This window comes from Ahaetulla prasina, chromosome 12 (assembly GCF_028640845.1).
Source record: "Ahaetulla prasina isolate Xishuangbanna chromosome 12, ASM2864084v1, whole genome shotgun sequence".
Taxonomy (NCBI): domain Eukaryota; kingdom Metazoa; phylum Chordata; class Lepidosauria; order Squamata; family Colubridae; genus Ahaetulla; species Ahaetulla prasina.
The window spans coordinates 21,824,122-21,847,522 of record NC_080550.1 but is presented as its reverse complement, the minus strand read 5'-3'; the positions used below and the strand labels follow the sequence as shown (position 1 = coordinate 21,847,522).

The 23,401-nt window shown below is 41.6% G+C and overlaps 1 protein-coding gene across 1 annotated transcript in view; it reads right to left on the bottom strand.

Annotated features, from left to right (window-relative positions):
- The window catches only part of PLCG2 (phospholipase C gamma 2), a 116,284-nt gene that overhangs the window by 58,434 nt on the left and 34,449 nt on the right, over positions 1–23,401 (bottom strand). Inside the window, exons 3-10 of the mRNA XM_058155470.1 lie at positions 17,484–17,627; positions 14,033–14,126; positions 12,933–12,980; positions 10,022–10,106; positions 5,846–5,929; positions 4,949–4,992; positions 1,332–1,404; positions 317–418 (exon numbers count right to left, since the gene is read on the bottom strand). Of these exons, the coding sequence (XP_058011453.1) occupies positions 317–418; positions 1,332–1,404; positions 4,949–4,992; positions 5,846–5,929; positions 10,022–10,106; positions 12,933–12,980; positions 14,033–14,126; positions 17,484–17,627 (674 nt within the window). The remainder of the gene's footprint in view (positions 1–316; positions 419–1,331; positions 1,405–4,948; positions 4,993–5,845; positions 5,930–10,021; positions 10,107–12,932; positions 12,981–14,032; positions 14,127–17,483; positions 17,628–23,401) is intronic.

Here is a 23,401-nt window from a genome sequence, read left to right as displayed (position 1 = left end):
GAATAGCATCCCTGGTTTAGTGGCTCGGCTGCCCTAAAATGGCAACAAGTAAGATAATTTTAAGGGCAAATGGTCAGTTTGTGGAGACCAGGTTCACAAAAGATTTTTACATCTCGGGGGCCAAATATTTACACACATGCACTCAAACTATACCTTTTGAATGCAAACTGACATTAGCTAGGAGCAATCGTGATCTAATTAAATGTTGCCTAGTCAGTAGTAAATGAGACCGCTGGAAATCTAGACTTTTGGTTGGACTCTAAAGACCCATAAAATTATTTACGGGCAAATATTGCAAACAAATAACCCCGTTTACCTCATCAACATAGAGGAAAGGTTCGTCTGTTTCCCTCATAGTGTCGTCTATAAATTTGGACATCCGTTCTCTTACTTTATTAAGATCCTGCGCCCAAGATTCCTGAAATTACAAAGAGTATCATCAAAGATGTCTGTTCATCTCCAACATTATCATCTTTGAAAAAAAAACCAGTGATGTCACAGCATGAGAACACGTGGGGTGTAATGGACTAGTAGTGAGAAGGCCCAAGTTCTAATTCCCGTTCAATCAAGAGAAGGTCCGTGGTGGGCTTTGGGTGAATCCTTCCCTCTCAGCCGAAGAGCCAGGCTGCTGTGATAGATACTTAGTGAAGGTCAGGAACTGGGAGACCTAGGTTCTAGACCTTGTCCCCACCCCAGCCGTGATAGCAATAACACTTATATATTGCGCTTCACAGTGCTTTACAGCCCTCTATATGTGGTTTACAAAATCAGCATATTGCCCTCAACAAACTGGGTCCTCATTTTACCGACCTCGGAAGGATGGAAGGCTGAGTCAACCTTGAACCAGTGACAACTGAACTGCTGGCAACAGGCAGTCAGCAGAAGTAGCTTGCAGTACTGCATTCTAACCACTGGACCACCATGGCTCTTACTAGCTTAACAAGTGCTTTATAGCCCTCTATACGCGGTTTACAGAATCAGCCTACTGCTCCCAACAATCTGGGTCCTCATTTTACTGATCTCGGAAGGATGGAAGTCTGAGTCAACCTTGAGACCATTCTGGCTCAGCTTAAAAGCACAGCATTATACGAGAAGCAGCGATTATACTAAAAACAGGTATTATAGGTATTATACTAGAAACAGGGAGAGCCAGGCTGATTCCTTCAGATATTAAAATGTATTACTCAGCACCAATCTCTGGAATAAGGAAATCGTCTAACCATGACTCTTTTGCTCTGCCATGGACCCAATCAATGGATCCTACCGTAAATTAACCATGATGTCATACATACATGTATGTTGGAAAAACAAGAACATTAGGATCTTCGCACCTGCTGTTCATGTAGCAGAAATCTCTGAAAATCGTGCAAATGTACCGCTGAGGCATCGGGCCGATCTGTGTTTCTGCGACACAAAAAGTTAAAGCAACTTGATGGGAGGGGGAAAAAATGCACACTATTCAGTATGTATTCTGACAAAGCCGAGGCTAAGACTTGGTAAACAAGAGAAGCATTGTCTTTAACCCAAAACAACTGCAGCTGGATGTAATTATCATCATTTAAAAGTAACTACCTTCTTCTGGGACCCTTTTCCTTAATTATTTTGTAAACCCTCCCCCCAAATTGTGAAGGTAGGTCAAAGAGAAAAAAATGTTAGTTGAAAAGATGGGAAAGATTTAAATGAAAACACTAGATGGGAAAGGAAGATAGAGAGCAAATAATTATTGCATCCGAGGACGTGACGGTTTCATTTCCTGAATTTTAAATAGCGCTATAAAGGTAAGTCTGTGCAACACCTTGGAAAAAATTCAGATCAAGGGTTTGGAAGCACAGAGATGGTTTTATTTATTTATTTATTTATTTATTTAATGTTTACACCAAATATCTGACCTTCGAACCTTTCGCCGCAAATTGAAAACGTATTTATTTACTCGCGCGGGGCTGGCTTAAATTTTGTTGTATTTTTAAATTTATATTTTATATTTCTAAATTTTATATGAATTTTAATGGGTTTTTAGAATTTTAAAGGTTTTAAAGTTTTCGGCCAATTGTATAATAAGTTTTTTAGTTTTGTTTTAATTGTATATTGTATTGTTTGGGTTTTTATTCTGGCTGTACACCGCCCTGAGTCCTTCGGGAGAAGGGCGGTATAGAAATCTAATAAATAATAAAATAATAATAATAATAATTTATTTATTTATTTGATTTCTATACCGCCCTTCTCCCAAAGGACTCAGGGCGGTTTACAGCCAGATAAAAACAATTATACATATAATATAAAAATTTAAAAAAATCTATTAAAAAACTAATTCAATTTGGCCGAATTAAAACTTAAAAACAGTAATAAAACTATAATAAATCCAATTAAAATTACTATTATTTCAAGCCAGCCCTGTGCGGTAGAACAAAAACGTCTTCAACTCGCGACGAAAGGTCCGGAGGTCAGGGAATTGTCGTAACCCTGGAGGCAACTCATTCCAGAGGGCAGGTGCCCCCACAGAGAAGGCCCTCCCCCTGGGGGTCGCCAGTCGACATTGTTTGACTGACGGCACCCTGAGGAGGCCCTCCCTATGGGAGCGCACAGGTCGATGGGAGGCTATTGGTGGCAGCAGGTGGTCCCATAAATAACCCGGTCCTATGCCGTGGAGCGCTTTAAAGGTGGTAACCAACATCTTAAACAGGTTCTTTGAAGCTGTTGCCTCTTTTCACGGGATTGAGCCATAAAGATGACGGCAGAACAACCACAACTACCACAGGAGCACCATTTCCATTGCTAGCAGGGCGATTGTTAAGTGAGTCACAACTGATTTTGTGACCTTTTTTGACAAGAGAATCCCTGTCAAATGATTCCCTTGTCAAAAAAAGGTCATAAAATCGAGTTTGACTCAGTGCAGAGAAGAGCAACAAAGATGATTAGGGGACTGGAGGCTAAAACATATGAAGAACGGTTGCAGAAACTTGGTATGTCTAATTTAATGAAAAGAAGGACTAGGGGAGACATGATAGCAGTCTTCCAATATCTCAGGGACTGCCACAAAGAAGAGTCAAGTTATTCTCCAAAGCACCTGAAGCAGGCAAGAAGCAATGGGTGGAAACTAATCAAGGAGAGAAGCAACTTAGAACTAAGGAGAAATTTCCTGACAGTTAGAACAATTATTCAGTGGAACAACTTGCCTCCAAAAGTTGTGAATGCTCCAACACTGGGAGCTTTTAAGAAGATGTTGGATAACCATTTGTCTGAAATGGTATAGTGCTTCCTGCCTGAGCAGGGGGTTGGACTAGAAGACCTCCAAGGTCCCTTTCAACTCTGTTATTCTATTCTATTATCTTTTTTTTTTTTTGACAAGGGAATCACTGCAGATATTGAGTGACTCGTGCAGCTGTAAAAAAAATCTGGCTTTCCGCACTGATTTTGCTTGTAGGAGGCTGGTTGGGAAGATCAGAAAATGGTGATCACATGACCTCAAGATACTGCAATCACTCTAAATACATGCCAGTTTGTCAAGGGCCTGAATTTGGATCATAGGAATGTGGGGATGCTTCAATAATCATAAACGTGAGGATCGGTTGCAAGATACAGCAGCATTGGGGGAAAAAAGTGACTTACAATTGGTCTGTGCATATCACAGCATTCTCACAGTCATGAGATCAAAATTTGGGTTCTTTCCAATTAACAGGTACAGGTAGCCCTTGATTTATGACCAGCAATTGAACCCAAAACTGATGTTGCTAAGTGAGAAATTTGTGAAGCGAGTTTTAGTCCCATTTTATAACTTTTCTTGCTGGATTTGTTAAGCGAATCAGCGCAGTTGTTAAGTTAGTAACACGGTTGTTAAATGAATCCAGCTTCCCCCATCGACTTTGCTCGTCAGAGGGTCGCAAAACGGGGATCTCGTGGCCACTGAAACCATCATAAATACGAGTCAGTCGCCAAGCATCCGAATGTAAACCACGTGATCGTGGGGATGCTGCAGCAGTCGTAAGTGTGAAAAATGGTCGTAAATCACGTTTGTAGTGCCGTTGTAACTTCGGTCACTAAACAAACCGTTGTAAGTCGAGGATGACCTGGACTTATGACAGTTGCGGTGATCCCAATTGTGGTCGTAAGTCTACCTGCAAATCTGATTGTCGTTGCGTTTCCAGATAATCCTAAATCGTAATCTGGATTGATCAGATGACTATATGAAGAAACAGAATGGAAATGCACTGTTTTCCCCCCCATCTTTCCTGTACAGTAAATGGATAATTAAGACCAAAGATTAAAAGCTCTGTGTAAATTTTGTGCCTCAGAAATTAGGTGGTGTTTTTCTGCTCAAATAAATGAGAAGCAACAATGACTTTAAAGTTCCTTTTCAGATTATGGCTTGTTTGGTTTCAATAAACCATAACCCTGGGTTCATGTAAATTATACCAAGGTATAACATACTCCAGAAGGACACTTGCTCACAGTGTAGTTTACTAAGTCAAGATCCCTTGCATAAAATAATAGGTAAAGTTAAAGGTTCCCCTCGCACATACATGCTAGTTGTTCCCGACTCTAGGGGGCGGTGCTCATCTCCGTTTCAAAGCCAAAGAGCCAGCGCTGTCCGAAGACATCTCCGTGAACATGTGGCTGGCATGACTCAACGCCAAAGGCGCACGGAATGTTGTTACCTTCCCACCAAAGGTGGTCCCTATTTTTCTACTTGCATTTTTTACGTGCTTTCGAACTGCTAGGTTGGTAGAAGCTGGGACAAGGAACGGGAGCTCATCCCGTTACGCAGCACTAGGGATTCAAACTGCTGAACTGTCGACCTTTCGATCGACAAGCTCAGCGTCTTACCCACTAAGCCACCACGTCCCTGCATAAAATAATACACAGTCAAATTTGCCTCATTCGTTAATCTACTGTGATAAACAGAATACACAATGTAGTTACATCCCCGGAGAAGATTCTGATCATAGCTCACCCTAAGAGGAACATAGTAGAATCCTTTTTGAATTCATCCAGAACCTGGGAAGAGAAAAATGACGAATAAAAAATAAATAATTTTCTTTTGGATAGAGAAGTTATTGCCTGGAGAAAAACAGGTTGGTTAAACCAGGATCTCCAACCTTGGCAACTTTAAGACTTATGGACTGGCTGAGAGATTCTGGGAGTTGAAGTCCACAAGTCTTAAAGTTGCCAAGGTTGGAGAGCCCTGGATTAAACAACTGAAAATGAGCAAAAGCTTTTTAAAAATTTCTGTCCTATTTTGGAAAACATGCTTCTTCTCCTTATGTTTTCTGCCAAGCTGCTTAAATCTTTATAAAGAACTGCAAGAGTCTATTTTATATAGAGAGAACATATCTGTAAAATATATATATCTGTAAAAGTCTATCATATACTGTATACCAGTGGTGGGATTTAAAAAAATTTACTACCAGTTTTGTGGGCGTGGCTTAGTGGGCGTGGCAGGGGAAGGATACTGTAAAATCTCCATTCCCACCCCACTCCAGGGGAAGGTTACTGCAAAATCCCCATTTCCTCCCGATCAGCTGGGACTTGGGAGGCAGAGAATAGATTGGAGCAGGGCCAGTCAGAGGTGGTATTTACTGGTTCTCAGAACTACTCAAAATTTCCACTACCAGTTCTACATGCATATATACATACACACACACACATATATACACACATGTGTGTGTGTATAAGTACAATAGGCTCTTACAGTTCTGAATCTACTCAATTAAAAGTAAGGAAGCTTGGTATCGTGCTTGAATTAAACATAAGACTGAAAACATATGTTCTAACTAATTACTACATTCAGGTTACAACACAGAACGACACTGCATATGAAGAGGAAGTAAGATAAGAACAGAACATTTACCGATTTCTGTTGCTCAAACATAATCTTCTTGTAGAAAAGATGAAATTGCTCAAAGCTAAGTTCTTCTTTAGCAGCTTTTATTTCCTGCGGAAAAAAATAAAATAAAATAAGCCAACCATAATTAAGGAGGCAGCATTCAGATTTTTTCACAGAGCTACACCTACCCTAAAGCCATTTATCCTGTCCCATGCTAGAGAAAAGGCAGATAGTACTGTCTAACATGGCAGAAAGAGAGTACACAGATGAAGCTCTTGCCTTCAGAAGTTATGGGTGCTCCACCACTGGAGATTTTAAAGAAGAGATTGGACATTTGGACCCAATGAAATAGGGCAGGGAGTTGGAACTAGAAGACCTCTTTAAGTCCCTTCCAACTCTGTTACACTGATGGAGATTTTGCATTTTTGCACAACTGGAGAATATGGCTTATATTAATTGGCTTGCCTAAGTAGAAAAAATAGGGACCACCTTTGGTGGGAAGGTAACAGCGTTCTGTGAACCTTTGGCATTGAGTCATGCCGGCCACATGACCACGGAGACGTCTTTGGGGCACAGCACTGGCTCTTTGGCTTTGAAACGGAGATGAGCACCGCCCCCTAGAGTCGGCAACGACTAGCACGTATGTGCGAGGGGAACCTTTACCTTTACTAAATGTATAGGCTGCCTCGTTCCCAAACCCAGCCCAGATCGAAGAGATCAGATAGAATAGAATAGAATAGAATTTTATTGGCCAAGTGTGATTGGACACACAAGGAATTTGTCTTGGTGCATATGCTCTCAGTGTACATAAAAGAAAAGATACGTTCATCAAGGTACAACATTTACAACACAATTGATTATAATTGATATAATTATAATTGATTATATAATTATATAATTATAATTGATTATAATCAACACAATTGATTATAAGACAATCGAAATAAATAAATAAATAAAAATGGCAGGTCACCCTCATCTAAAAACAAAAGTAAAAGGAAACAAATGGTGGCGAAGTGGTCAGAGTACAGTACTGCAGGCTATTGCTGCCTGCAATTTAGCAGTTTGAATCTCACCAGGCTCAAGGTTGACTCAGCCTTCCATCCTTCAGTAAAATGAGGACCCAGACTGTTGGGAGGATAGGGTGACTCTGCAACCACTTAGAGAGGGCTGTAAAGGACTGTGAAGCGGTATATAAGTCTAAGTGCTATAGCTATCAAAACTCCCACCCATCCATCATCTTGGCAGTTCTATGAAAGGCTAATAACAAAACTTCCAAGTGAATTTTGGACACAAGTTCCTTTCTAATGTTGGGCCATCATAGAGGACTGCCTCTGAACACACATCCCCTTGAGAGGAGCAGGACCCTAAGTAGCCCCTTCTTAAAAGTTTAGATTGGAGAGGCAGAATTGATTAGAAGGAGGCAGTCTACAAACTGCTATCGAGCTAAGCCAAAACCACTTGATTGACCAACACCAACATATTAAGCGGGAAACTTACTGGTGGCCCATAGTTGGTACAGGTACACCTTGACTTCCAGCCACTTGCTTAGCAACATTTCTGTTGCTAAGCAAGACAGTTGCTAAGTGAGTTTTGCCCCATTTTACAACCTTTCTTGCCACATTGTTAAGAGAATACACAACAATACATGAGCACACAATAGATACAAACTTCAAGTGAACCGGTCCAAACTCAATTGCAGAAAATATGACTTCAGTAACAGAATTGTTAATGCTTGGAATGCACTACCTGACTCTGTGGTTTCATCCCCAAATCCCCAAAACTTTAACCTAAGATTGTCTACTGTTGACCTCACCCCATTCCTAAGAGATCTGTAAGGGGCTGCATAAGAGCACCACCATGCCTACCGTCCCTGTCCTAATGTTCCCTTTAATTGTATTCACTTTATGTATTCAATTCATGCTTATATATATTATCTAATATATACTCGACAAAATAAACAAATTAAATAAATAAATAAATAAATTAGAATTACTGCATTTGTTAAGCTAGTAAGAGCCATGTTGGCGCAGAGGTTAGAATGCAGTACTACTGCAGGCTATTTCTACGGACTGCCTGTTGCCAGCAGTTCGATTGTCACTGGCTCAAGGTTGACTCAGCCTTCCAACCTTCCGAGGTCGATAAAAAGAGGACCCAGATTGTTGGGGGCAAGAGGCGGACTCTGTAAACCATTTAGAGAGGGCTGTAAAAGCACTGTGAAGCAGTCTAGGTGCTATTGCTATGGCTAGTAAGACAGTTGTTAAGTGGATCTGACTTTCCCCTTGTTTGTCAGAAGGTCTCAAAAGGTGATCACATGATTCCAGGGTACTGGAACTATCGTAAATATAAACCAGTTACCACGCATCCAAATTTTTATCACATGACAACGGGGGTGCTTCAACGGTTGTGTGAAAAACGGTCATAGGTCACTTTTTTCAGTGCCATTGTAACTTTGAACGGTCACTAAACGAATGATTGTAAGTCAAAAGGGATCTGCTCTCATTTACTAATAACCTGGCCTCTTCATTTTGCATCAACTGCTACTTCATTTATTGATTTATATTGATTCATTTATTGATTTATATTGATATATTGATCATCAATTGTGTTGTAAATGTTGTACCTTGATGAACGTATCTTTTCTTTTATGTACACTGAGAGCATATGCACCAAGACAAATTCCTTGTGTGTCCAATCACACTTGGCCAATAAAAAAATTCTATTCTATTCTATTCTATTCTATTCTATTCTATTCTATTCTATTCTATTCTATTCTATTCTGGGTCAACTTCCAAGGATAGCCAGAGACAGCATGTATTACAGTAGTCTAACCACATGGTTGAGTCACTGTGGGTGGCGCCTCTTCATCTAAGACCGTAACGGCAAACCTATGGTACGCAGAGGCCACAGGTGGTACGCAGTGCCCTCTCCATAGGCACGTGAGCTGTCGCCCAAGTTCAGCTCCGCGGCGCATGCGCACATGCCTCCCGCCGGCCAGCTAGTCATCTGTCGTGTCCCACTCCTCCTCTGACGGCCAGGTCTGGGAAGTCTGTATCAAGCGTGGCCACAAAGCCTCTGCAGCTTTGCCAAATTCCTGTGAGAGTTCTCAGGGCAGGCAGGAGTCCAAGGTGTGACTTCAGCAACCAGATTAGACTTTGCCTGACTCAAGGAATGCCAGAAAGCAGATCCTTTATATAGGCCATGGGGTGTGGCTCCATGACTCAGCACTTATCTAGGCCTGACCCTCCCTTCCTTTTGCTGACATCGCCTCTCCATTCTCCGGAAGCGGGGATCTGTCCACGTTTTGTCAGCTGCCGGCAATTCTAGCTCGTGGCTGGCTTCTTGCTCACACGCTGTGGGGGGGAGGTTTATTTGCTCAGTCTGTCTGGGCATGGTGCCAGGACTGGGGGCTGGAGGCATGCCAGGCCATTCGTCTTCATTATCAGTCTCTGGCTGAGATAGCAGGAGATGGGAGGGGCCCGGTTGCGTAGAGGGGGGCGGGCGAGGCACAACATCATCAGGTCTCTGCCACACATGCGGGGGGGGGGAATGTACAGGCCCCACATGCGCATTGCATTTTGGGGGTTCGGGCATGTGCGCACTCATTCACATGCAAGCATGCACGCTTTGGGCACTCGGTCTGAAAAAGGTTAGCCATCACTGATCTAAGTTGTCTTTTCCAGAGATGCCACATGGGTTTAATAGGAGGAAGGAACCATTTTCTGAAGGTCTGGACAATTGTGGTGTGCCTACTGAAAAACTGAATTAACATACCTTCCCCATGCCCATTGAACAGCAAAGGGAGTTGTGGGTTCCCACCCTCCGCTAGTAACAACAGTGGACCCTGAACTTTTGGGCACCATGGACTCCAAGGTTTAAAGCAGTGGCCTCCAGCCTTTTGGCCACCAGAACCCGGTTCCATGGAGAAAGCTTTTTATGTGGACCAGAGGGGGTATGGTTTTGCATGCTGCATGCATCCCGTGGATGGGGCTTTGCCTGTTTCAACAGCCTAGTTGCTGGCAATACCACAGACTGGTGCCAGTCCACGGATCGGGGGTTGGGGACCCCTGATTAACAACAACCCAAGAGGAAAAAAATACCTGTTCTCCAACGAAACCCAGACAATAGGTTATTCTGGGACTATGTAAAATATATAGTAACAGGTAAACTACAGGACATGCAGCTTAAACCAATACTTACCGCAAACTTATCTTTCAAGTACTTCACACTGTTCACTTTGAAGTTGACGGACGGAAGTATCGTTTTCAACTCTCTGAGGCTGATGCTGAATTTAAGAGAAAAGAATAAATGCTAAGAACATCCTTTTAGATTTACTCAACGTTCTTTATTCAGCAACTGGGTTGCCCATCCCAACTGTGGTCACTAAAAGAAGATTAGCTGTGCTAGGATGTCCATGGGATGCTTAAAAAACTGTTAGGAAGCTGAAGGGTTTTGAGATAGGGGTCAGAAATAGAGACTTCCCCAATCAGGTGGGTGAAGAGCACAATTTCACAAATGAGGGATCGCTACCGAAAATATAATCTCCAACCGAAGAGAATATTTGTAGATCAGGGATGAACTGTGGGGTCCTTGGTGCTCTCTGAGCTCGGTTGTTTCCTTGAAGACCTTTCATTACCCAACTAGGTAACATCTTCAGTACTAGAAGGGAGTGGGGTTTGCTCTCTGTTTATATACTAGTGGCTTGTCCTATTAGTGTTGGTGGGAGTGTTCTTGGTGATTCTATTGTGACCCAGGCCCAAGTAGGTAGTAGGAAACTCAGTCAGTGAAAACACAAACAAACTTTATTCGAACAGCTGAGAATTACTTCATTTCCAGCATAGTTCAACTAAATTAAAGCAAATTCCTCCCAACACAAATTCCTCAGTCCTATCGCAAACCTTGGTCCAATTAGGCAAACTGCCAAAGGCCTTTCTTGGCAAACGTTCAGAATACACCGATATGAAACAAATGCAACAAGACAAAGCTATCAACGTTCTTTTCCGGCAAAGAGCCCAAACGCCGTTGCTGGTCTTTTAAGCCTTATGGGAGGAGCCAATCATCTCTTGGCCCTACTCCCAAGTCGTCCTCTTTGCTTGAGGTGCTCTTGCCTTCTGGCAGCTCTTCTCATGTGTGCATTAGGAACAGGCTCTCCTGTTCCTCTGCCTCACTACTGTCAGCCTCTGGAGGCTCTGGAGTCCGCACCTCACTTCCTGATGGCCCTGGTCCCACCTCAGCCTCATCACTGTCCGACTCTGTTGCCAGCTCCGCAGGCTGCTGGTGGACCACAACAGATTCCTTGATTCCTTGTAGAGAACAAACCCAACTCTCTTCTAACATTGATTATGTTACCTAGTTGGGTAATGAAAAATCTGCAAGAAAGCAACCAAGCTCAGAGAGCGCAAAAGACTCCACAAATGTAGTCCCTTTTACCAACTCTCAGACTTTCAGGATGGAAAACCGTCAGCTGATGCCCCTGAGTGAATACTTCTGCTTCAGGACCAAAACAGATAAAGCAAAAGAACAACATGGAACAGGCATGATTTTAAAAACAGCAAAACACAACACCAATGAAACACAACTCAAAGGTTTATAATGCTGGTCAGAATCAGTGCTCTGACTCCCATCTGCAAAGCAGCTGTAGTGGCCAGAAAAACAATTTATGGAAAAATCCCGACTTAAATGAAAGTTTTGATTTTATAAGACAGTCAACATTTATGTGCTTTTCTGATCGTACAGTCTCTAGTTCTTGCGCTGTGAAGGAATAACATTATCAGGAAGGCATCAAAAAGTCTAAAGGCCATGCTAAATTGCATTATGCTCACATTGCACAACATGTGCAGGGAGAAATGACAGATGCTACCTTGAACTCAGACAGTTACTAAATTTAACAGAAATGATGAAGTGCACTCTTAATAGGCAGGAAAGATACACTTCACTAATTCACTTGTGTCAGTTGCTACGTTGATAAACTGTCTTTTCATTATACGAGGCCATATTTTCGAAAGAAAACAGTCGCTGGCTGTTTAGTTGACTGATTTTTTTCCATCTCGGAAGCATACCGCAAAAAATAATAATAATAACTTTGGACCAACTGCTCGTTCAAAATGGCATTTTCTCAAAAATAAATATCCCTCGGAATACCTGAAGCAAAGATTCCCAAATTTTCCACAAAATGCAATATAATTACCCTGTTTGGAAAGTTAAGAGGCAGAATCGCCTCGCTTCCCTTAACCTTGAGGTAACACCAGCTGTGTTGCCGTTTGGTGTTATGACCACAATCAAGAGGCAGCCAAGGTCATATGGGGCACACTTAGGATAGCAGCAAAGGTTCTGCTGCCCCTTGGGCCTCTCATTCATCACACTCTTTCTTTATTGTGTTGTTTCTTATTTAAACAAAGGTGCCAGCTTGGTGTTGTGGGCTAGGATCAAATAACAGGATGGGCTGAGCCCTTCAGCCTTTCTCCTGAGACTCAAAACTCAACCTCGGTCACACCAGTTCAGTTCCTGGGGAAGCTTGATCTTATGACTTGATGCACAATAACCCAGTGCTGGTGCCCATTTGCACAAGCGTCGTTTCTTGCATCTTCCAACCAGCTTGTCTCGAAGGTGCTTTTTCCAAAAGGCATCTGGACTTTCTTGGCAGTTTTATTTTTTTTCCCCCTTAACATTTCGCTTCTCATCCAAGAAGCTTCTTCAGTTCCAACTTCGGAAAGTCCAGCTGCCTTGTGGAAAAAGCCAGGAGTGGGCTGCTGGGGGTTTGCAGGGGTTCAGGGAAACCTCTAGCTAAGATTTTGTACAGTTCGGAGAACGCCCAAATCCCACTCCTGGCTGGCCCCACCCACCCTGCCCCTTCCCTTCCAGGAGTCCCCACGTGGCCGGATCCACCATAGCTACTGGTTCTCCGAATCACCGGCCATCATCACTACCGGCTCAGCCGAACCGGTCTGAACCGGGAGCATTTCACCCAATTTATACAGAAAGCAAATATAGGCCTAGTCACATGGGATTTAAATGACTTTTTTAATAAGCGACTTAATTACAACAAAAATACATATTAAAGGGGGAGGGGGGGAAACAGAGCACGGCTTTAGAATCTGAAATGAATAAGTACCTGTTCCTTCTGGATTGATCCACCGAGTAAATTAGCTTCCTCAGCCAGCTTTAAAGAGCCAATAAAAATACAGCCAGGATTAGTTTTGTAAACAGAAAGACCGGACTTAATGATGCGTTGCAATTTCAACACATGAAGCATCAAAACATTAATGAAGGCTCCTGTTTCGATACGTAACTTTTCATGAAGCGCAAACAGCGCCGAAGTATCTTTTTCATTTTTCTGTGACCGTGGGACAGATTCTGAAGAGCCTATCTAACATTTTGGCATTAAACAGTATGAATTATAAATATGAATGTGAAATTTTTTTATTTATGAGCACGGAGATTATTCTGGTTACTTTCAGCATGGTGCTAAGACTGATGTATCATCAATGGTACATTAGAATTACCTATGTACAATCAGTCCAGGAACAGAAAGAGGAGGGATGGAGAGGGAGAAGGAGCGGAAGGAGGAAGAGAAGGATGTGAGAGGGGTGAATTTAAGTCTAAAGCGGACGGAGATACTTCAGATCCATTAGAAAACTGAGTTAAAGTGATTCATAATAGAATAGAATAGAATTTTTTATTGGCCAAGTGTGATTGGACACACAAGGAATTTGTGTTGGTGCATATGCTCTCAGTGTCAACAACCTACTGTCAACAACCCTAATTGAACAGTTATACGATTGGTGTATGTATAGTGTACATAATTGGGTTTGTCTAGTCTAGTGGAAAGAAGGAGTGCAGGGACATGATAGCAGTTCCAATATTTGAGGGACTGCCACAAGAAAGAGGGGGTCAATTTATTCTGCAAAGCACCTGAGGGCAGGACAAGAAACAGTGGATGAAAATTAATCAAGGAGAGAAGCAACCTGAAATTAAGGAGAAGCTTCCTAGCAGTGAGGACAATTAACCAGTGGAACAGCTTGCCTCCAGAAGTTGTGGGTGCTCCATCACTGGAGGTTTCTAAGAAGAGACTGGACAGCCACTTGTCTGGAATGGTACAGGGTCTCCTGCTTGAGCAGGGGGCTGGACTAGACAACCTCTAAGGTCCCTCCCAACTCTGTTGTTCTGTTATTCTGTTACTCTATATAAATACAAAACGGTTCTTCCACATACCTCTCTGTAATTGCTGGGGTGCCTGCTTTTATAGCTTCCTGATACAAAATATTCAACCCACAAAGCCATTTGTCCGCCTCCTCCTTTGAGTCAGCTGCCATGGGCAAGAAATGTAAAGATGCAAATTAAGAAACTTGATGATGAGGAAAAAAACCACCCCAAGAATGAGAAACATCTGTTATCCCACCGCACAAGCTTCATGACGGCAAGAAGAAATTGCATACTTTTGAAGGAAAGCAAAACGTCTGAAAGGAAGATACTGGTTTTTGGGGTTTTTTATTGCATTTTTTCTCTTTACATATCTATTACACATTTAACAGATCTGTGGCGTTATTCCTACAACTAGAATCAATATTCAATACATGATATACATGATATACATTCTATTTCTAAATGTTCTATTCCTTTATGTATATTTCCATTCCTTATTTCTACGATCTATCTATTCATACCATTTCTCCCATATCGCATAATATTCCGAGTCATCCTTTCCCTTTAGCTCTCGTGTGAGTTTATCCGCGCAATCAAAGGAGAAACTTCTCAACAGTGAGGACAATTAACCTTGTGGAACTGCTTGCCCTTCAAAAATCGTGGGCGCTCCATCACTGGCGGTTTTTAAGATGAGACTGGACAGTCACTTATCTGAAATAGTAAAGGTTCTCGTGCTTGAGCAGGGGGCTAGACTAGAAGATCTCCAAGATCCCGTCCCATCCCATCCTATATCCTATCCTATCCTATCTCCTATCCTATCCTATCTCCTATCCTATCCTCTATTCTTTTCTGTTCTATTCTATATCCTATCCTATCCTATCCTCTATTTTTTTCCTATTCTATTCTATATCCTATCCTATCCTATCTCCTATCCTATCCTCTATTCTTTTCTATTCTATTCTATTCTATTCTGTATCCTATCCTGTCCTATCCTATCCTATCCTATATCCTATCCTATCCTATCCTCTATTCTTTTCTTTTCTTTTCTTTTCTTTTCTTTTCTTTTCTATTCTACTCTACTATCCTATCCTATCCTATCTCCTATCCTGTCCTCTATTTTTTTCTATTCTATTCTATATCCTATCCTATCCTATCTCCTATCCTGTCCTCTATTTTTTTCTATTCTATTCTATATCCTATCCTATCCTATCTCCTATCCTATCCTCTATTCTTTTCTATTCTATTCTATTCTATTCTGTATCCGATCCTGTCCTATCCTATCCTATATCCTATCCTATCCTATATTCTTTTCTTTTCTTTTCTATTCTACTCTACTATCCTATCCTATCCTATCCTATCTCCTATCCTGTCCTCTATTTTTTTCTATTCTATTCTATATCCTATCCTATCCTATCTCCTATCCTTTCCTCTATTCTTTTCTATTCTATTCTATTCTATATCCTATCCTATCCTATCCTATATCCTATCCTATCTCTATTCTTTTCTTTTCTTTTCTTTTCTATTCTACTCTACTATCCTATCCTATCCTATCCTATCCTATCCTATCCTATCCTATCCTATCCTATCCTATCCTATATCCTATCCTATCCTATCTCCTATCCTACCCTACCCTACCCTATCCTATCCTCTATTCTTTTTTATTCTATTCTATATCCTATTCTATCCTATCCTATGAATTCTAGAAGTTGAAGTCCACACATCTTAAAATGAAAAACACTGCATTAAACAAGCCACCACTGGAAAACATTGCTCTAGAGCAGGAGTCTGCAAACTTGGCTCTTTTAAGACTTGTGGACTTCAACTCCCAGAGCTTTGCTGGCTGGGGAACTCTGGGAGTTGAAGTCCACAAGCCTTAAAAGAGCCAAGTTTGCAGACCCCTGCTCTAGAGGATGCAGTAACAGAGATGCACAAGCACTTATAACCCTGTATTAGTAACTAGATACATACATCCCATCTTCTTTCCAGCTCTTCCCAACAGAGGTAGTCCACGACTTAACCACCGTTTGTTTAAGCAACCATTCAGAGTTACAATGGCACTGAAAAAACCATGACCTACAAATAATCCCGGGCACTTAGGACCATCCCAACATTCCCCAAAGTCACATGATCCAAATTCAGGACCTTGGCAAGTGGGCCTGAACATTTACAACAGTTGCAGCATCCCAGGGTTACATGATCGCCATACGGGACCTTCTTAGTTGGCTTCCGACAAGAAAAGTTATTTGGGGAGCCGGATTTGCCTGATGACTGTATGATTCCTTGAAGAACTGCAAGTGGTTCACTTAACCACCATGGCCAGAAAAAAGTGGTGAAATTTGGGGGGACGGGGGACGCACTAGACAAATGCCTTACTTTTTTAACTTAGCAACGGAAATTCGGGTCCCAATTGTGGTTGCAAGTCGAGGACAACCTCAATGGCCAGATGAGTATGAAGACGGAATGGCGAACATCTCAGGAGAGACCTTCCCTAGTTTCTTAGACTGTAAAGGCGAGGGGGGTGGGGTAGAGATGTACCTTCCGGCTTGCAAAATTCTGGTCATGTAATCTTAACTGTAGATTTAAGGCAGGGGTGTCAAACTCAAGGCCCGCAGGCTGCATCTGGCCCACAGGGTACTTAAATCCAGCCTGTGGGGCCAGCCTGGAAATATTTTTTTTTAATTTTTATTTATTTATTTATTTGTCAAACACAACAGTATATGTAAGTATAAGCATGAAATAATCATATGAATTGGATACGATCAAGGGAACATTAGGACAGGAAGGATAGGCACGCTGGTGCTCTTATGCACGCCCCTTAAAGACCTCTTAGGAATAGGGTGAGGTCAATAGTAGATCTTGATTAAAGCTTTGGGGATTTTGGGAAGAGACCACAGAGTCAGGTAGTGCATTCCAGGCATTAACAACTCTGTTACTGAAGTCATATTTCGCCGGGAACTGAAAACTTATTTATTTATCCAAGCGGGACTGGCCTGATTTTTAAACTCTAAATTTTAAATTTTAAATTTTTCAATTGTAATTTTATTGAGTATTTTATATGGTCAATTGGATGGTTTTAATTTCGGCCTTTTATTGAATAAGCTTTTTAATTGTTATTTTAGTGTGTATATTAATTGTTTTAAATGAAGGCTGTACACCGCCCTGAGTCCTTCGGGAGAAGGGCGGTATAAAAGTTTAATAAAATAAAATAAAATAAATAAATAAATAAATATTGTCTACAATCAAGATTGGAGCGGTTCACATTAAGTTTAAATCTATTGTGTACTCGTGTATTGTTGCGATTGAAGCTGAAGTAGTCTTCGACAGGAAGGACATTGTAGCAGATGATTTTATGAGTTATACTCAGGTCATGTTACCCTTACAGGGAGTACCAGTCTCCCTTAAAAAAAAAAATAGTTGCAGTTGGGAATAAATATTAAGATGATGTCAACAAGCATTTGGAAGGAGTAACGTGATGCAATCCCAGATTTTGAAGGAGAGATTCAAAGATAATAGGTTTTACCTGCCAGGCTTAAAGTGTTGAGAACAAACTGAGTGCCATAAAAAATGGTGAAACAGTGCTCCTCCTTCTGACGTGCACCTTTTCCACGCTCAAAATCCTTCGCATTTTTTCCTAGTCTGATTTCCTTGATTTCCGTTAAATCCACTGAAAAAGAAAATAAAAAATGAAAGAAATCTAAAACGTCAAAGTTACTGAATCCCATTTCATAATCAGACTCTTGGGTAAAAACTGCTATATTTATCTATTTATTTTATTTTATTTTATTTATTTATTTATTTTGTCACACTAGTATATGTAAGCATAAGCATGAAATAACTATATGATATATAAGCATATATATAAGCATAAGTATAAAAAAGAAAAACTATACGAATTGGATACAATCAAAGGGAACATTAAGACAGGAACGGTAGGCACACTTGTGCTCTTATGCACGCCCCTTACAGACCTCTTAGGAATGGGGTGAGGTCAATAGTAGATAGTCTTTGGTTAAAGCTTTGGGGATTTTGGGAAGAGACCAAGAGTCAGGTAAGTGAATTCCAGGCATTAATAACTCTATTACTGAAGTCATATTTTCTGCAGTCAAAATTGGAGCGGTTCACATTAAGTTTAAATCTATTGTGTGCTCATGTAATGTTGCGATTGAAGCTGAATTAGTCTTCAACAGGAAGGATATTGTAACAGATTATTCTATGAGTTAAACTCAGGTCATATCGAAGGCGGCGGAGGTTTGAGGTTGGTGTTGAACAATAGCCCCCAAAACATTGCCATCTAACCAATAAAAAACATAGAGCGAGTGGATTGGTCGTATTTCTCACTTTTTTTGTTTGTTTACATTTATATCCCGCCCTTCTCCGAAGACTCAGGGCGGCTTACAGTGTGTAAGGCAATAGTCTCATTCTATTTGTATATTTACAAAGTCAACTTATTGCCCCCCCCAACAATCTGGGTCCTCATTTTACCTTATAAAGGATGGAAGGCTGAGTCAACCTTGGACCTGGTGGGACTAGAACCTGCAGTAATTGCAGGCAGCTGTGTTTTAATAACAGGCTTCTTACAGCCTGAGCCACTTGATTACCGGGGTGCAAGTAGAATTTCATATTTGTACATAAGGGTCATTTTTGTGCTTGTAACTCAGCGCATCTTCCCAGGACCACTCAACCATTATCAAAGTGATACAAACCTGTCCCCATTTCTTTCATTTTGGCACCAAAAGGCTAAATGATTCTAGAAGTTTTCTCTGACACATCACTAGCCTGGTGGAACCGCTCCCCACCCTCCACCCCCCACCTCCAAGATAAGGACCACCTCATCCCTGCTACTTTTCTGAAAAGGGGTGAATATCTAGTTCAGGGCTGGGCTTCAAAATTTTTAGCAAGGGGTTCTCTGCCCGGTTGTTAGGTGGGCGTGGCCATTGTGGGCATGGCCTAGTCAGCCTCCTGCACTACGGCAGGGAGGGAGGTTGCCCTCCCTGGACTCCGGAAGCTTTCTTTGAACCTCCAGGAGGGCAAAAATGGTCTCCCCAAAACTTCCGGTAGACCCGTTTTTTCCCTCCCCAAGCCTCTACACACACCCTGCACTTACCTGCATCCAAAACGGGCCGCATGGGGACTCCTGGGAGGGGCAGGTGGGGCCAGCTAGGAGTGGGATTTGGGGGTTCTCCAAACTGCACAGAATCTTAGCTAGAGGTTCTTCCGAACCCCCAGCAGCCCATTCCTGATCTAGTTTTCTCCCTAGGCACTGGGGCCAGGATTTTAATGGCGCTTTAATGGGGTGCGGTTGTGAATGAATCTACCGTGGAGAGTTCTTAAGAGGCTACCCAGTTTTTAACTGTTCGTACATCTGAGTTGTGTTTTTAATTTCTGTTTACTGCCCAGAGTTTCTCGGGTGGATGTGTGGATATATAAATTCACTTCGTAAGTAAGTAGATAAATAATAAGTAAGTCACTACGTGTATGAGAATGATCCTGGGAAACAGGAGGAAGAGCTCCAGAGTAGACAATAGTCAGGTGAGTTCCATCCAGAAGGAATCGCAAACATCTCAGGAGAGACCTTTCCTAGTTTTTTGGACAGTAAAGGTGAGGGGGTAGAGATGTACCTTCAGGCTTGAAAATTCTGTTAACCAGGGTGTCAGACTCACATCATCACCGTGTCGTCACGTGACATATCGGGACTTTTTCCTCCTTCGTTAAACCGGGCATGGGTGAAATGCTCCCGGTTTGGACTGGATCACGCAATCCAGTAGCGATGGTGGTGGGTTGTTCGGAGAACCGGTACCAAAAATCTCTACACACACACACACACCCGCATGCCCAGCTGAGCTGTGCGATCATCAGAGGTTGTTTTTTTTTAACTTTTAAAAGCATTTTTTCTTTGGCCGAAAAAATGCTTTTAAAAGTAAAAAAAAAGTCTCTGATGATCGCGCAGCTCAGCTGGGATCATCTGAACCTTTTAAAAGCATTTTTTCTCAACCTCTTCATCCAAAGAGGTTGTAGAAAATTGCTTTTAAAAGCCTGTAGAAAAAATGCTTTTAAAAGTTAAAAAAAAAAGTTGGCCACACCCAACCAGTCACATTACCCACCACCACCAAGCCATGCCCACAAAACTGGTAATAACAAATTTTACATTTCACCCCTGGCGTGATGCATTCAGCCTGTAGGCCGGGAGTTTGACAGCCCTGATGTACACTTACTATAGATTTAAGGCTAGTGCTTCTGGCTGTGCTTCTTGTCTGGACTACCTTGTAAGGGTGACCCTATGTTAGATGTGACCCAAACTTTCAGGGACGTCTAACTTTGCACCTTTTCAAAAGCATCAGGTTGACCACAGAAAGTCCTTCGGCAGCACCCTTGCTCTAATCAACCAGAAGCTCCTTCTCATTCATCAGCTATTCTACATCTCAAAAAAAAATATGTTTACAGAACACAAAAGAGCTTTTTTGTTAACAGATGGCAGCAGCTGCTACTCCAACAAGGACAAATAGGTCACAGCACAAGAAGAAAGGCTGAAGGTTCAACCTCTCTAAGTGAAATTAAAAGAGGTGGCGCCTCATCATTGCATCAAACCATACCACTGACATATTTAGTTATACCAGGCAACGATCATAGAATCATAGATCTGGAAGGGACCTTGGAGGTCTTCTAGTCCAATCTTCTGCCCAAGGAAGAAATCCTTATTCCATTCTAGACAAATGGCTGTCCAAGATTTTCTTGAAAACCTTTAACAATGGAGCATCCAGAGCTCCTATATTTACATCTATTTCCAAACTCTTTATTTTACTTGCTCGGGAATAAATATATGTGAATATTTGTATTATTGCAAACACTTCCCGCTATATAAGACAATTCCTCCCAAGAATTTTAAAATGTTCTGGTGATCTTAAACGATATGCTAAAATGATAAACTGCTTCAGCTAATTACATGTTCTGTTTTAATTACATTAAAACAGAAGTTAAAAGACATCCATCCATCATCCATCTATCTATCTATCTATCTATCTATCTATCTATCTATCTATCTATCTATCTATCTATCTATCTATCTATCTATCTTCAGCATCACAACTCTTGATTTCTTACATGTTTTTTTCATAGATTTAAAATCTTCTCATTTGAGTAAATTGTATTCGGTTAGTCTTGTTGTTTTCATTTGGAACAGCTCTTCATAAATTTCTAAAGAAGTAATTTGAAATTGAAGTTAATTTCAGTACTGAAATTTTCTCTGTAGGACTGCTGCTTCTGTGAGCATTTTCGTCTTCAAAATTATCCTAGCCCAATAGTGGCTAAGGTGGGCATTGGCTTTGTCCACGTTATATTTTTCAAAAGTTTGGAGTGGCGGGGGGGGGGTCCCCCGTAAAAAAAAGTGAAAGGGAAGTTAACATGACATAAACAGAGCACCAAGTTCAAATATCAGGTTTATTTCCAACAATGTTTCAGAGGCAGCCTCAACTGCATGCCCATTCTTAGAAAAGGAATTCTAAATACCACCCAAGCATTTTCTCTGAAAATGTTCAAAAATGCTTCCTCATGCTAGGTTTTATTAACATAATTGCATTACATGGAACAGAAAGGAAGACCAAAAAAACAGTCAACTTTATTTGAAACACAACTAGTGTGCGTTCTTTCGATAAAACATTGACTCAAGAAGAGAGGAAGTGGTTTCATTCCACTATGCAAACTGGATGTAAGAACAGACAGATCTTCCTACAGGTCAAGGGTTAGAGTTTGAGCAGCCATGAATAAATTAAATGTTTCAGTCTACAGTCGGAATTATCTCCCATGCTATTTACATGATAGAGTCATAAGCGATTTACTGAGTAAGAGTAAGGTGTAACAAGTGTACACTTGGAACAAGTGTAATGGCAGAAAGTGAAGAGGAACTAAAGAGCTTCTTGATGCAGCTGAAGGAGGAGAGTGCCAAAGCTGGCTTGAAACTCAACATTAAGAAAACTAAGATCATGACATCTGGCCCTCTCAATTCCTGGCAAATAGATGGGAAAGAAATGGAGGTAGTGACAGACTGTATGTTCCTGGGCTCCAAGATCACCAAGAAATTAAAAGACGTTTGCTCCTGGGGAGGAAAGCTATAGCAAATCTAGACAGTGTACTAAAAAGCAGAGACATCACCCTGCCAACAAAAGTGCATATAGTCAAGGCTATGGTTTTCCCAATTGCAATGTATGGCTACGAAAGCTGGACCATAAGAAAGGCTGAGCAGCAAAGAATTGAGGCCTTTGAACTCTGGTGCTGGAGAAGACTCCTGCGAGTCCCTTGGACTGCAAGGCGATCCAAACGGTCAGTCCTAGAGGAGATCAACCCTGACTGCTCTTTAGAAGGCCAGATCCTGAAGATGAAACTCAAATACTTTGGCCATCTAATGAGAAGGAAGGACTCACTGGAGAAGAACCTAATGCTGGGAATGATTGAGGGCAAAAGAAGAAGGGGACGGCAGAGAACGAGGTGGCTGGATGGAGTCACTAAAGCAGTCGGCGTGAGCTTAAATGGACTCCAGAGGATGGGAGAGGACAGGAAGGTCTGGAAGACCCTTGTTCATGGGGTCGCAATGGGTTAGAAATGACTTCACAACTAAGAACAACAACAACAACAAAGATGTGTGTGGCTACTCACACAAATATATACATATATAGAGAGAAAGTAATCCTTGTCTTACGACCATTTCTTTAGCAATCATTGGAACTTACCCACGGCACTGAAAAAGTGACTTGCACTTATGACAGGTGCCACATCCCATTGGTCACCTGATCAAAATTCGGGCGCTTGAGAACCAGCATGTACAAGTAGTCCTTAACTGACAACCACAATTGAGCCCAAAATTTCTAATTGTTAAGTGAGATATTTGTGAAATGAGCTTTGCCCCATTTTCTGACCTTTCCTGCCACCGTTGTTAAGTGAATCACTGCAGCTGTTAAGTTAGTAACACGGTTGTTAAGTGAACCTGGCTTCCTTGGCTTTGCTTGTCAGAAGGTCGCAAAAGGGGACCACGTGACCTCAGGTCCGTCATAAATATAAGACAACTGCCAAGGCAGGAGTCTGAATTTTGATCATGGATGGAAACTGATCAAGGAGAGATTCAACCTGGAAATAAGAAGAAATGTTCTGACAGTGAGAACAATCAACCCATGGAACAGAAGTTGCCTTCAGAAGTTGTGGGAGCTTCATCATTGGAGGCTTTCAAGAAGAGACTGGGCTGCCATCTGTCAGAAATGGTGTAGGGTCTCCTGCTTGGGTGGGGGGTTGGACCAGATGACCTACAAGGTCCCATCCAATTCTGTTAATCTGTATCTGTATCCCCGTTGACTTTGCTTGTCAGATAATCACAAAAGGGGATCACATGACCTTGGGACACCAATAGAAGAGAACATTTGTAGCTGGAGCTCCTTGGTGTTGAGTATGGCTGTT